Raw genomic sequence first — 15,894 nt, 5'->3', positions numbered from 1 at the left:
ATATATATATTTATTATATAATTTTGAAAAATTAATTTTGATTCCATCTATAAAAGGATCTCATCCATTTTACTTTATGGCTCCTAGAATACTTTTAAAAGTTGCCTCCCATGTCAATCTTCTAGACTTCATTATATAATCACAGTCTTCAACTGTAATTAACAAAAATAGAGATTAAATAGTACCAAAAGGCTAGTAATGAATACACTAGATTACATTGTTTTACCACACTTTCAAAATTTTAATTCAGCATATTAAATATACTATATTATAAAGCTCATGAAACAGAACCAATTTTTCTGGATTGTTACATGCAGAACATGTAACATGCAGAACAACCTTTCAGCTGTACCAATAGTGAGTTCCTGTTTTCTACAAACTTGATCAAATATCACAGATATCAGAACATCATTGATAACAATCTGGAGGGGATTATTTCCAAGTCCAATACTATACAGGCCCACAGAGACAGCGGTATCGATTCTATGAAGTTCTGAGGAAAAAAATCACAGAAACTATCTGAAAGGTTTGAAATTCTCTACTCACATCTCGTCTTATTCTTACTCAAAATGGCATAATACACCTTCTGTATGGAATGATGATTTATCTAGGTAGGATTACTGCAGAGTCACCTCCTACAAGGAGATGCCTCAGAACACAGGGTGTATACTGACATACAAAGTACTGAACACCACACACGACAGAAGAAAACTTTTAACATGCAATAGAGAATTAAGAGTGGAGGTGAGGGACTTCCTCGGTGGTCCACTGGTTAAGAATCCACCTGCCAGGGCAGGGGACACAGGTTTGATCCTTGGCCTGGGAAGATGCCACATGCTGCAGAGTAACGAAGCCTGTGTGCCACACTACTGAGCCCAGGCTCTAGAATCTGCAAGTCACTACTCCTGAAGCCTGCACACTCTTGGGCCTGCGAGCCACAGCCACTGAGCCCAAGCACTGCAACGACTGAAGCCTGTGTGCCTAGAGCCTGTGCTCCACAGCAAGAGAAGCCACCGCAGTGAGAAGTCCATGCACTGCAACTACAGAAGATGAAGACCCACCACAGCCAAAAATGCAATTAAATAAAGTATTAGCATAAATAAATAATATTAAAACAACAAAAACAAAAAAGAATCCGCCTGCCAATGCAAGGGACATAGGTTTGATCCCGGGTCTGAGAACTAAGATCCCACACGCTGAGGGGCACCTAGGCCCTGTGCCACAACTACTAAGCCTGCAGGTGCTGTGCAACGAGAGAAACCACCAGTGAGAAGCCCACATACTGCAGCTGGAGAAAGTCTGTGAGCAGCAGCAAAGACCCAGCACAGCCGCAAATAAATAGACAGGTAACTACTCCAGTATGATCCTATTAAAAGAAAAACAAAAAAAAGAGCGAGCGAGCAGAGGTGAGCAGCAGAGACTAGGTCACTCAAAGGGAGACGTTAAGAAAAAGACTATTTCAGTTGCGCACTAGTTTCTTGCAATACCCTCCTTGGAGTATAGGTCCCAGCAATGAGCAGGGATGGCTCATTCTGCACTGAGCTCTGTGATGGAGGAAGGCAGGGCAAGAGTGCGGTCTCCACACCTCAGCTCCCACTGGACAACAGGCAGCCAGTCAGGAAACTGCACATGGTCAGAGGTAGGCAAGCGATCTCTGCACAACCACGTTTGCCCCTTAAACTAGGAAACGCTGAACCTCATTGAAAACCAGGCAGTACTCTGTGAAAGGAAGGGAACTGAGAATTCAACAGCTGCTGCTGCTTTTTTTTTTTTTTTTTAAGGCTACTGGACTTAAAAAATAGTAAAGAAATTAATTTTATGAAGATCTCTGACCATCTACTTAGCAATCTGGTCTAACCTCCCCTTTGGAAAAGCTAAGCTTATGAGAAGCTTGATTCATTAAGCACCACAGCACTAAACCAGAGTGTGTTTTTCTAAGGCTATATATTCCGTAAGTCAAATGCCTTGGAGTCCAGACACAAACAGAACAAATCCAAATTATTCTTTTATTGGGGCATATCTTCTTCAGAATTCAATAGGACCTTCTCTCCCTTAAGCTTATGCTGCTCTTATAAAAATGAGTAAGTAGTATTTGAGGATTCAGTATTATCAGAGCTGGGACCCCGTGTCTAGCAGAATTTAGTAATTCTTGACAGCCAATACGACTCTCCAGTTCAGTTTAGTCGCTCAGTCGTGTCCAACTCTTTGCGACCCCATGGACTGACATGAGTCAGTTCTTCACATTAGGTGGCCAAAGTATTGGAGTTTCAGCTTCAGCATTAATCCTTCCAATGAATATTCAGGACTGATTTCCTTTAGGATAGATCGGTTGGATCTCCTTGCAGTCCAAGGGACTCTGAAGAGTCTTCTCCAACACCACAGTTCAAAAGCATCAATGCTTTGGTGTTCAGTTTTCTTTATAGTCCAACTCTCACATCCATACATGACTACAGGAAAAACCATAGCTTTGACTAGACGGGCCTTTGTTGGCAAAGTAATGTCTCTGCTTTTTAATCTGCTGTCTAGATTGGTCATAGCTTTCCTTCCAAGGAGCAAGCGTCTTTTAATTTCATGGCTGCAGTCACCATCTGCAGTAATTTTGGAGTCCCCAAAAACAGTCTCTCACTGCTTCTCTCACTGAGAAAACACTTCCAATGAAGTAATGGGACTGGATACCATGATCTTAGTTTTCTGAATGTTGAGTTTTAAACCAACTTTTTCACTCTCCTCTTTCACTTTCATCAAGAGGCTCTTTAGTTCTTCTCCATTTTCTGTCATAAGGGTGGTATCATCTGCATATCTGAGGTTACTGATATTTCTCCTGGCAATCTCGACTCCAGCTTATGCTTCATCCAGCCTGGCATTTCGCATGATGTACTCTGCATATAAGTTAAATAAGCAGGGTGACAATATGCAGCCTTGACGTACTCCTTTCCCAATTTGGAACCAGTCTGTTGTTTCTTGTCCGGTTCTAACTGTTGCTTCCTGACTTGCATACAGATTTCTCAGGAGGCAGGTCAGGTGGTCTGGTAATCCCATCTCTTTAAGAATTTTCCACAGTTTGTTGTGATCCACAGTCAATAAAGCAGAAGTAGATGTTTTTCTGGAACTCTCTTGCTTTTTCGATGATCCAACGGATGCTGGGAATTTGATCTCTGGTTCCTCTGCCTTTTCTAAATCCAGCTTGAACACGTGGAAGTTCACAGTTCATGTACTGTTGAAGCCTGGCTTGGAGAATTTTGAGCATTACTTTGCTAGTGTATGAGATAAATGCAATTGTGTAGTAGTTTGAACATTCCTTGGCATTGCCTTTGTTTGGGATTGGAATGAAAACTGACCTTTTCCAGTCCTGTGGCCACTGCTGAGTTTTCCAAATTTGCTGGCATATTGAGTACAGCACTTTCACAGCATCATCTTTTAGGATTTTAAATAGCTCAACTGGAATTCCATCACCTCCACTAGCTTTGTTCGTAGTGTTATTTCCTAAGGCCCACTTGACTTTGCATTCCAGGATGTCTGGCTCTAGGTGAGTAATCACACCATCGTGATTATCTGGGTCATGAAGATCTTTTTTGTATAGTTCTTCTGTAACAGATCTGTTCTTCCTAACCTTTTAGCCCAAGTAGTCCTTCTTCAAATGCCTACAGAAAATCTACCAAAAGAAGGGATCTATGGGAGAAAAAGTAAACTATCAAAACTGCTGAACCACAGAAGTACATATTTGTGTAACATCTACCTGTGTAAGGATGGTCACAAGCTAAAAGTTGTGAAAGGATGTGTGCTGCTGCACGCACATGCCAGTCAATGCAATATGCTCTATTTAGCAGGTCGAACAAACACACTGCAGTAAACCTTCAACAGGACCACACACTGCACATTAATAGAAGCCGTCTGGATACTGGCAGGACTTACTTCCTGATCGAATTTCATCAGCAAATCCAAGGGAAGCTTTGTCAGGTAGAAACAGGCAGAACTATTAAAAGTTTTCATTGTCTTCCTAATGAAGGGTAATGCCGAGTTCTTTAAGAGGAACCTGAGTCATGGCAAGGCTGACTGTCTTTGGAACTGAGGAAGGACAAATACCCAGGGTAAAATTACAGAAATGACTAACTTGTTGGGACCCTTTTGAATGGATTTAGCTTTCAGAAATATTTATTCTACCCAAACTCATAATTTAATTACAATTCTCTAGCTGGGTAAATTAACGTTCAAAGAAATTGTTCTTAAGCATCTGGTATTAAGATAGTTTTAAAATACAGATCCAATATAGATGAGTTTAAATGCAGTTTTTTGGCCATCATGGTTAGGATCTATTACTGCATCTAGGAACCAAACAGTATTCAATTCAATTCAATATAACTACATTATAGACCAGCAAAGCAAAGTTTCTCTAAAAAATTCCCAATGTGATGGAAGAGAACTAATACATTATCCTGAACTTGCTTTGCAGCAAAAGCCTGTTGTGTCTTTTTGTTTTTTTCAGAAACATTTATTTATTTATTTATGGCTGGGTCTTCGTTGCTGCGCTTGGGCTTTCTCTAGTTGTGGCAGAGAGGGGGATACCTCTCTGTGCTAGCAGGAGGGGGCTACGCTTTGTCATGGTGTGTGGGCTTCTCACTATGGTTGCTTCTTTTGTTGTGGAGTGAGGGCTCCAGGTATGCGGGCTTCAGGAGTTGTGGAGCCCAGGCTTAGCTGCTCCACGGCATGTGGAACCTTCTCAGACCAGGGATCAAAACTGTGTCCCCTACATTGGCAGGTGAATTCTTAACCATTAGATCACTACGGAAGTCGGTGATGTGTTTCTTTAAACCTTTCCCCTTGAGCAGACAATCTAGCCCTACTCTGACTGCCAAACAAGGCAGAATGACTCTTGGTGGAAACAGAAAAAACAAGAAGAAAGAAAAGTTTAAAATTTACTTTTCTTGGAAGGGTAAATAAAAATCTATATTTTAAACAAACATCTGATTTCATCTAAACTTCTCATCTGACAGATTAAAATTCATTTATCATTCAAATAATTATTTCTTGAGTACCTACTGTTCCATTCTTTCAGGTGTTAGGGATATAGTAGTGAACAAAACAACAAAAATCTCTGTTCTTACAAGACTCACCATTTGTGAGGCCCCCAAAAGCTTAAATGTCCTATAGCCTAAGTCTTGGGATAAGCTAAAAGCAAGTTCTGAGCTTCTCATCCTTCTTCTTCTACTCAAAGTAGATAACTAAACAAAGACTGCTAATCCCAGGCTCACTCCTCTACCACACAACTGATGGGCAGATTTACTCAGAATAAGCAGGCTCTTCAGGCATTACCATCAAAGTCATCTCCAAAGATCACTCAGGTTTTCTTCTGGGAGCCGTCCTCTCTGCCTGCCATCCACCTTCAGCTGGAAAGCACAGCACCAGCTCTGACTCATCCTTCTCCCTCAACCCTGCCCAACGTGTGAGCTCCTAATTCTGACAGATTATTTCCCTGCATTATTTTTCAGTTTTATTTCATTTTCATCACTATAGTCTATACAGGCCACCTTTACCTCTCAAGGGAATTTACTGTCCTCATTGGTCTCCATACTGGCTGCTAGGTAAGTCAGTCAAAAGATTTCTAAAGCAAAGTTTTGCTCTAATCACTCTTCAGTTTGAAACTCTAGTACCTATTCTCTACTGAAATTAAATACTAACTCTCCAGCAGCCCCATATTTTAGGAGATTTATCCAATGGCTCCAAGATATTTTCCTAGCCTTGTCTCCTTTATTCACAGAATATATTTTAGCAAAATGGAACTAGATAATTCACTGTTGCTCATGTTTCCTTTTTGCTTGGAATGCCTCTTTCATTTCTACCCAGTTCTTTCAAGAGCCTTTCAAGTGCAGCTTCTTTCATCAAATTCTTTGTCATGCTCAGACCAGATGAAAAGTCGTCTTCTTCCAATCCTCGGAGATAAATCATTCATTTTGCCTTGTGTTATAAGTCATCTGGCTACTTGTTATAAGTCATCTGCTTGTCAGTTCTGTTAGGACAAGGACTCCCTACATATTTTGGTTATCTCCAGGACATACTTTCTCATAGAAAGTCTTCTGTTAGATTACTAAGTCAAAATGGCTAAATAAAAGGTTAGCTGTCCCTAAAGTAAATACCTTCAATCTCTCTCAAGGAGAGATTTTACTTTCTTCTTTTGCTGATTTTAAAACTTGAGAAGAATTAGTCTTAAAAAAAAAAAAGCATAAGGAAACAGCCCTAAGGATGGAACAAAAGCAATGGGACCACACACTAAGACACAGTGTAAAGGTTCAACAGACACTAGAAATCCATTTACCCACAGTGCAGAGGGAATTCTACCCAGCAAGAATTCAGAATTCTGCTGGAAAGGAGATATAAAATGTGCACTGACATGGGAAATTTCTTAGCAGCCAGGGGATATGAAAAACCCTACAAGAAAAAAAAAATCACACAGGCTTTTAAGACTCAACTCTACAAAAAGAAGGTTCCTGCATTGTACAGGAGATCTCTTAATTACATATTCTGGTTTAATGACCTTTCACTTAAAAGTACACTGAAATTCACTGTACTTTTTACTCAGACACTAGGTATGACCTCATATTCCATCCTGGCAATGTAGGTTTTCAACCACCTCTTTTACCTATACCTTTAAAATTCATTCAAAGGAGCAACGTTAATTATGAATTCACTGAAGCAGAAATGACAAGGGGAACTAAAGGAAACACATATATTAGTTTTCAAATATTCTAAAAACACAAGCAGACAGATATGTTATGCTTTCCCTGACTATTTAACATTTTTTAATTTCTTTCATACCTTTACTATTTAAATGTATTTTTCATTATAAGGTAACATAACTTCATTATAGCATAGTTTGGAAAAACATTACCCACTGACTTCCAACCATATGCCTCTTAATATTTTGGTATTATCTCCTCCAATTGTGGAGAAGGAAATGGCAACCCACTCCAGTATTCTGGCCTAGAGAATCCTGTGGACAGAGGAGCCTGGTGGGCTGCTGTCCACAGGGTCGCACAGAGTCAGACACGACTGAACAGACTTAGCATGCATGCACTGGAGAAGGAAATGGCAACCCACTGCAGTGTTCTTGCCTGGAGAATCCCAGGGACAGAGGAGCCTGGTGGGCTGCTGTCTATGGGGTCACACAGAGTTGGACACGACTGAAGTGACTTAGCAGCAGCAGCAGCCTCCAACTGACTTCCTCATTTTCTTTTCCCCTGAAGGGAATCATGAAGTATTTCTAATTTTATACTGTGATTTCTTTACTATACAACCATAAAACCTTTTCAGGTTGCTGTAAGTTTTCCTAAATATTTTTTTAAGTGGCTAGACAATATTCCACTGAATAAATGCATTACAATTCATTTTGTTACAACCCAGTTTATTTGATAAAAGATTTGAGCAGATCTGTAACCATTCTCTTATAATTGGATATGTGGATCATTTCTAAAACTCTGCTAGAAATGGCATTGTGGCAGTTTATCTTGAACTGTTTTATTATAATTGATTCTAAGAAGTAAAATTATTCTTTCAGAGAGGTTTATAACTTTATCAATTACTTTCTAGGGAATTTGTAACAATTTGCAAAGTCAAGAGCAATGTGTAAGAATGTCAGTTGAACTGTGCACTCTACACACTTTTAATTTTTATCATTATTGTTAAAAATAAAAAAAAAAAAGAAAGGCTTTTTTGGCTATACTGGGCAACATGTGGGATCCTAGTTCCTGGACCAGGGACTGAACCTGTGCCCACTGCATTGGGAGCTCAGAGTCTTAACCAGTGGACCACCAGGAAAGTTCAATATTTTTTAAAGAGTAGTAGGGGAGAACTTCGGAGAAGACAATGGCACCCCACTCCAGTACTCTTGCCTGGAAAATCCCATGGACGGCGGAGCCTGGTAGGCTGCAGTCCATGGGGTCACGAAGAGTCAGACACAACTGAGCGACTTCACTTTCACTTTTCACTTTCAAGCCTTGGAGTAGGAAATGGCAACCCACTCCATTGTTCTTGCCTGGAGAATCCCAGGGATGGCGGAGCCTGGTGGGCTGCCGTCTATGGGGTCAAATAGAGTAGGACACAACTGAAGTAACTTAGCAGCAGCAGCAGCAGGGGAGAACTGAAGAAGTCAACAGTACTTTGCTGTCAGATCACAAGTTAGTCAAAAGAGAATCACTAGCCAAGTACTCTGATTAAAGTCTCTAACTCTAGACCCAACTAGTGGACAGTTTGCTAAATCTCATCTTTTTTGCCAATCTACTCTCTCCTTTATTCACTAATACGTAGAATTCTTTCCTTTATACGTTTTTTCTTACCCAACACGCCACACATTTTGCCAAAAGTATGTACTTAGTGGTGAGTCTATCTGTATCTGTGTATGCACTTCACTGTATGTATGTATGTATGCGTGTGTATATACCTCAATATAGTACTTTTTTTGTTTTGTTTTGGAGGGGGCACCTGGATTCTACATACTATTTTTAACCTACATACTTTCACAGGTACATCTGTGAGAGAAGTGATTTTTGCATTTTATTGTAAAAATGTCTGTGAATATAAAACACTGAAGTCAGGGATAAAAGTAAACAAGCTAATTTGATAAGTGATGATTATGTGCGTGTATCTGTTTATTATTCAGTGCTTCTTATTTATTGAGGTACTGATTTTTCTCTTAACAATACATATGTCATAAGGATTTATCATATTTACTTCTCAATCAGTTATCCCTTTCTTTAATGCTGTCAAATTTGATTTTTTTTTTTTTTGGTGTGTTTGCCTCCTCTGTCTTTAGGTTAAGAGAAACCTCTCATTTAACCACTAATTTCCCAAACCATGAACACTGAAGGACTGATGACATTGCCTTCTCTGGAATGGTCTAAAGCAAAGCTGTGTCTTCACTACAGGCCCAGATTCTAGCAGGCTATAAAATTAACCTGGACACAAGGTCAGAGGTAGGGTAGAGGTCCAGTTCACACCTACATCATCTGGAAGTCCAAATTACTCACCCTTATTAATCACCAAGGAAAAACTAACTGGGGTGACAGCTCCACACTGGACTACAGATGAGACCCAAGGTGGGTTACCTGACTATCCATCCAGTATCTTTGGAACTGTGGAAAACTGTCCACTTCAGCCAATAGGTTCTGACAGGTCCTGCTTCTCTAGTGTGGATGCTTCACGTAAGACATCTGGCCACATCTCAGTGGCCTTACACAACCGTGAGGGACGCTGGAATGCTGTACCACAACTATGAGTAACAGTAAGCCCTTTATCTTTCATTTTAGTATATACACTTAAGACAGAAGCTAAAGAATTTGGGTTTTAATATTAGTCATGAAGAAGTGAGATTTCTGAAATAATAAAGGTCCAACACATACCTGATTTCGTAGAGGCTGTTGTGATGGCCGATCCCTGTGTGTGTGGCTTTCTCGAGTTATGGCAGATGCACCAGAATCTACATGAACTGACCCTACCGGAGTGGGCTGGAAAAATGTAACAAAAAGTCAATTGGGGAAAATAGGTCCAACTTAATACTCTGCAAAGGACAGCATCATTCTAATTCTAAGAGAATAGTAGTCATTATTATTACTATTATCACTACAACCAAGGCCAGTTTCAAATCTTGCCTTCTCAGTTTGCTTATCTACAAAAGGGAGAGTTTGGTCCTCAATAGTTCATTGGAGAGGAGCACGTCTTTGAAAAGAATAAGAACATCCCACAGTGACAACTGTTAGCATTCCCTCAAGTCTTGGTCTGTAGACCATAACAGCAAATTCAGAAATTTCCTCAGGCATTGGGCTCCAGTCCAACAGAAGTCAGGTACCTTAATAGCTTATGAAGTACCAGCTCCTGGATCATTCAAACTAAATTTCTTCTTAAAAACTGACTTGGGACTTGTTTGGTGCTTAAGGATCTGCATGTCAAGCAAGGGACACAGGCTCAATCCCTGGTCTGGGAACTAAGATCCCGCACACCGTGAGGCAACTAAGCCCTTGCACCACAACTTTGAGCCCGTGTGCCCTAAAGCTCATGCTCCACAACAAGAGAAGTCACTGCAATGGGACGCCCGTGCATCGCAATGGAGCGTAGCTCCTGCTCTCCACAACTAGAGAAAGCCTGTGCATAGCAAGAAGACCCAGCATAGCCAAAAATAAATAATTTTTAAAAATCTGACTTAAATTCTGGTATCTTAGGTCACAGTGGTCATAATCTTAAAAACACAGCAGGAGTAACTCCTTTACTGCTCTAGTGACAGCAATCTATGGCATCACCCTGAAAAGGCTGGTAAATGGAAAGTCTACAAAGGAATGCTTTTTTCCCACAGACATAGGCAGAAAGGCTGGCAAGGGGTGAGACAGTGCTGGTCTGAGGGTAGGGGGGAGAAATAAGATACTTACAATAGGCCTCCCAACCCAATCATACGCGTAGTCAAAGGTGTAGCCTTTCCTTTCAAAGAGGTCTGTGAAGAGCGTCCGTAAATACTCATAGTCAGGTTTTTCAAAGAAGTCTAATCGCCTGACATATCGCAGGTAGGTTGCCATCTCCTCTGTTAGGAAAGAGGTTAAAGGCCATGCTTGTTAGCGGAATGCTTCCCATGGGGAGAAGCTAGGGACCAGGCAAGGAGTACCTGCACAGACTATACTTGCCACTGATGTGCTTTGTTTTGTTTTATGGACCAAATCAAAGTGAAAAAATCTATCTTGATTTAAATAACAATAAGAGAAAATGTAAATTTTTTGGAGAGGACCCTTATCTAGAGATACTAAGTAAGACATGGTTTCCACCTCCTTCAAAGCTCCAGTAGCACTTGGCTGGAGGGTCCTGTTGGCATCCTACCTGGGAAGTTTTCACAGAGAGCTTCAATGGGAGTATTCCTTTTGGTGTCACCAATTTTTTGATATCTTTCTTTTAAGGTATCAGCCTGTAGAGAATAAAGAAAAAAAGTTCCTTGGAAAGAGGTGCTAAGCATGGGAGGTCCAATATGTCTGGGGACATTATGAATGTTTCACTCAAACTGTCAGGGTTTATTAGATTGTCTCAATTTTTTTCTAATACTGACAAATAAGAAATGTACTAGAGATGATATATTTAGACATGCACAGAACATCTGCTGTTCTGGAAAGCTTTACTGGCAAATGTATTTCGTAGTCTCGGATAAACACCATCAAATGTAACGGCATGAGGGACTAGGATGAGAAAATAAATTCAAAACTGTAACAGCCTAGTAATGTCCCATGGCCACTGGGTCCAAAAGCGGTTCAACCTTCTCATTCTTTGATCAGCTCTGGATAAGATTATAAACATTGCTAATCCATATGAGTGTACCTATGGCTGATTCCTGTTGATGTATGACAGAAAGCCAGAAAATTCTGTAAAGCGATTACCTTCAATTAAAAAAAAAAATATTGCTAATCCAAATGGGGGCAAGTAGATAGAAAATTTAACTATGATACAGGCGTGGCTAACAGACAGGTCTGCTGTATGTCAGTGGCTCAAAGTACCAAGTCTGGCTTGCTTAAGACTGCAGACAGAGGGCTTCTGGAGCGTGGACAATAATGTGGCCTCAAGGGATCTGCATGAGGGTCTACCTAGCTTGCTGACCCCAGCTTTAAGCAATTACATTTTGAAGTTATGCTGGTGACATTTTAAATCTACAACTACCCTAAAATGATTCATGGGTCATGAGAAAATTTCAAGCAATTAATAATACAAGAATGCATTGCTTGGCTGTATGATGAGCAAGTAGGATGTGAAACTCTAGTTGACAACTGTCAATATCAATGAGAAGGTATGCAACTAGGATAAGACCATGGAAGCGATGTTAGGAGAGGAATTTAAAGGGAAAGAAATAAAATCCTCCCAAAAGGAAGGGATAAAAGCCTCATTTTTCAGCACAAATGTCCAAGGAAGCACAGCAAAATGAATCCTTCAGGCCTCTGGGAGGGAGGGAGGGACTGTATGGTACCCAAAGCTACTGATAAAAGTTTCTTTCCATACTAACACGTTGAAGTAAATTACAACTCAAACAAGTCTTGCATTAGCTATCTAATGGGTCTTAGAATGGGTAAGAAGCTCACCATTTCCTAGTCCATGCAGCTAGAGGCACAGGGTAATCATTACAATGGTTGTAAGTATAATTAATAGCTAACCCTGACACAAATGCACTGTATTGATACCTACCTAAGGAAGGGTATTTAAACTACCCATTTCACAAGGAATAGCTATTGTATGCATAGGCATTTATTCAATAAAACACCTGAATAGCAATATTAAACCTGGAGTTTTATTTAGTTCAGGTGGGTTCTTGGCCTATAAAGGACAAACACGTATTTCCCAGTTCCCGTTACGGGTACACCTAACCCTGCTGGCCTTGCAGTAAAATGTGTAGAAGTTGCTGTCATCAATCTGTTCCATAAATTCCCCAATGCACTGGGAACACTATTCCTGCTACACAGTGGTAGTGAAGAAGGAATATCAACACAGAGAGAAAAGCAGCACTGGCAAAGCTGGGAGGGGATGAGGGAAGAAATTACTAACACAAGGAAGAAGGATTCGGAAGGGGAAGAAGACAAATGTGGGGAAAATAGAGCTTCCCAAGCCCAGGTGAGTATTAACATTACAGACTAATGTAGTTCCTGTCTCACATCTCTGGAGCTGATTGTCCCCTCTGTGCTTCTTATAGCATCAAGTCAGTCACCCCTTTCATTATCAGCTAAGTATTTCAGCAAAGCCCTCCACTAAGCACTTCCAAAGATACCTTGAGTCCTTGCCAGGGAAGGCTGCCTCGAAGGAAATACATGAACATATGGCCCAGGGCTTCCAAATCATCGCGCCGGCTCTGCTCTAAAAGGGAAGACAGATCACACGTTATGTTTGCAGTTATTAAAGCAGAAAGGGGTGCAAACCCAAGTAATCCCTTCAAAAACCCGTCTTCTCTGGAAAGGCTCTGCTTACTAATCCTCTGTATATCTAAATCAGGGGTGGTATTTTAGATCAAAACCAAAAACAGCATGTACTTCCTTTGCTTAGATCTGTTACTGGCAAGTAAATACCAAGTGAAAAGAGCAAGTCTAAACTAAAACCCAGTCCAAATCACTGAAGTGAGTAACTACTCACTCGATGCTGTCACCTTCCTGAAAGTAAGATACTTCCTGCAAGTAAGAAATAACAAACGCTATTTCTAGTGCATGGGCTACAACTGCTCTTTGGTTACCATTGTGAAAAGTGAGCAGCAGATGGAGCAGCTGAGGCTGTTAAAAGAGTCCATTCTGGCTAGGCCTACAAAGACACAAGCTACAGAATGCCTAACATACGTGTGTGTGTGTGTGAGTTGCTCAGTCATGTCTGACTTTTTGCAATCCCACGAACTGTAGCTCACCAGGTTCCTCTGTCCATGGGACTTCCCAGGCAAGAGTACTGAAGTGGGTCGCCATTTTCCCTTCTCCAGGGGATCTTTCCGATCCAAGGATCAAACCCAGGTCTCTCACATTGCAGGCAGATTCTCTACTATCTGAGCCACCAGAGAAGCCCAGCATACATGTCTAGTGCTTTTTATTCATTTGACACTTAAAATTAAGTTTAATCTAAGCGATCATCAAGGCATATTCCTTAGCTCCATTCCATTTGTACCACAGCCACCGTAAGAAAGACCTAAAATGTATTACTAAGGAGCCCTTTATGGGCACATAAACCAGTATCCTTGCATTCAGGGAGCTTAGAATGTAAAACAAGTTGCTGGATTTTGCTTTCTTTTCTTTAAATTGGGATGATAAGGATGATAAAGAACTGCAGAATAGTTCATTAACAAACCGTAACTACATCTCAGAAAACATCCTATACATTCTTTGGCTGTCAGGCAACAGAAGTAGCACATTCTTCCACTTTTAATTTGCCAATTATAATTCATCTCAGACATTTTATGTGTTTATTTTTCAGAATCAAGTTCGGGGCTTTATCAAAAGAAATGAGAGATGTAAAAATAAGGGGCTACCTTGACTTTTGTCTTCTTTGTGTAGAAAGTAAAACCCAACAGAATCAGGGAGGCAGGAAAAGCTTCTCCGGTAACTCAAAATACAAAAGCACAATACTTTAACTGTCGCCTCTATCATAGGAAATTTGCATGGAAAAGAGTGAATAGTACTCCACAGTGTAGATGAAAAAAGAAGAGGCAACTTTCTAGACTGTACTTTGAAGGCAGTTTTTGGAAATAAGGTCACTTAATGGGAAGGGGCAGCACCCTGACAAGAGATATAAATAAAATAAAATTGAGTTGATACACAGCAATCGAAATAATCCTTAAAAGAATGAAGTCAAACAGCAAGGCCACCAGAAGCTTTTGACTACAGATTTTGTTAACAGATTCTGTTAACAGAACCTGCAGATACACAAAAAAACAAAGACCAAGCAGGGTGAACTGGGGCCTCCCACAAAGCAGGGCAGACAGAGAAACCACACCCTGCAGGTTCTCACACTGTATCAAACCTACTCATCGCCTCTATTTTTACATCTACTTCCTGTAAGGAGGCCCCCTTAATTTAAAAAAAAAAAAACCAGGGACAAATGGTTGTATTTTAGCTGGTTGAGCACTAGAGGGCGAAACTCCCCACACTTTGAGTAATTGTTCAGACTCCAGAAATGAGCCCAAGTTTTCTTCAGAGCAAAACCCATTATAAAATGAGATTAAAAAAAAAAAAAATTAACCCCCCTAAAATAAACACATTTAAACTCACCAGAATGAGTAATAAAATAACTTTTCAAATACTGAAAATCATGGGAAAAAAAGCTGTGGGATATGGGATGGTAAGAAAAATAATGGTTCCTAAGTCAGGTTATCTAGGTCTTGGCCTATTCCTTCCCATTAGTTTATTAATCTATGCAAAATCAAGCATGGCCAAGTCACCTTTTGGGCCTCAGTTTCCTCATCTGAAAACAAACTGATTGATTTAGATACTATGAACAGTCATTTTCCACCTCTAAAATTCAAAGATAATCTATGATAAATTAAACCATCATGCTTGTGCTTAGTTGCATCTGACTCTTTGCAACCCCGTGGACTGTAACCCACCAGGCTTCTCTGTCCATGGGATTTCCCAGGCAAGAATACCGCAGTGGGTTGCCATTTCCTCCTTCAGGGAATCTTCCCAACCTAGGGATCGAACCCATGGCTCCTGCACTGGCAGGTGGATTCTTTATGACTGAGCCATCTGCTGCTGCTGCTAAGTCACTTCAGTCGTGTCTGACTCTGTGTGACCCCTTAGATGGCAGCCCACCAGGCTCCGCCATCCCTGGGATTCTCCAGGCAAAAACACTGGAGTGGGTTGTCATTTCCTTCTCCAGTGCATGAAAGTGAAAAGTGAAAGTGAAGTCGCTCAGTCGTGTCCGACTCTTCATGACCCCACTGACTGCACCCTACCAGGCTCCTCCGTCCATGGGATTTTCCAGGCAAGAGTACTGGAGTGGGTTGCCATTGCCTTCTCCGACTGAGCCATCTGGGAAGCCCCAATTTAAATCATAAACGTCTTTAAAAAAATGAGAATGAAAAACAGAGCCAGGCTTTATTTCCATATTTCTTTGAACACTCCACATTTGTTCAATTCAGTATTTCCCAATGCCCTTGTTTTTTCATGAAGGTTATTTTTATTTTCAAAGAAGTAAGGTTTCAATACCAGTGAGACCAGGAGGACACAAATTCATCCACATCATAAAGGCTTCATCCACATCATATTCATCCATATCATAAAGGGCCACCCAAGACAGACGGGTCATGGTGGAGAGTTCTGACAAAACGTGGTCCACTGGAGAAGGGAATGGCAAACCACTTCAGTATTCTTGCCTTGAGAACCCCATGAAAAGTATGAAAAGGCAAAAAGACAGGACACTGAA

General features: G+C 40.7%; 1 protein-coding gene across 5 annotated transcripts in view; it reads right to left on the bottom strand.

Moving 5' to 3' along the window:
- Nucleotides 1–15,894, bottom strand: part of CSNK1G1 (casein kinase 1 gamma 1) — a 161,659-nt gene that overhangs the window by 24,424 nt on the left and 121,341 nt on the right. For all 5 annotated transcript variants that reach the window (XR_006270026.1, XM_043471701.1, XM_043471700.1 and 2 more), the window contains 4 exons: nucleotides 12,770–12,855; nucleotides 10,849–10,933; nucleotides 10,410–10,558; nucleotides 9,390–9,494 (listed from right to left, as the gene is read on the bottom strand). Coding sequence is in view for 4 of the 5 variants with exons in the window: in XM_043471701.1 (XP_043327636.1) it covers nucleotides 9,390–9,494; nucleotides 10,410–10,558; nucleotides 10,849–10,933; nucleotides 12,770–12,855 (425 nt within the window). In the remaining variant the exon portion in view is untranslated. The remainder of the gene's footprint in view (nucleotides 1–9,389; nucleotides 9,495–10,409; nucleotides 10,559–10,848; nucleotides 10,934–12,769; nucleotides 12,856–15,894) is intronic.

This window comes from Cervus canadensis, chromosome 6 (assembly GCF_019320065.1).
Source record: "Cervus canadensis isolate Bull #8, Minnesota chromosome 6, ASM1932006v1, whole genome shotgun sequence".
Lineage (NCBI taxonomy): Eukaryota > Metazoa > Chordata > Mammalia > Artiodactyla > Cervidae > Cervus > Cervus canadensis.
Note: the sequence above shows the minus strand (reverse complement) of the source record. Positions and strands in the feature narration are given on the sequence as shown.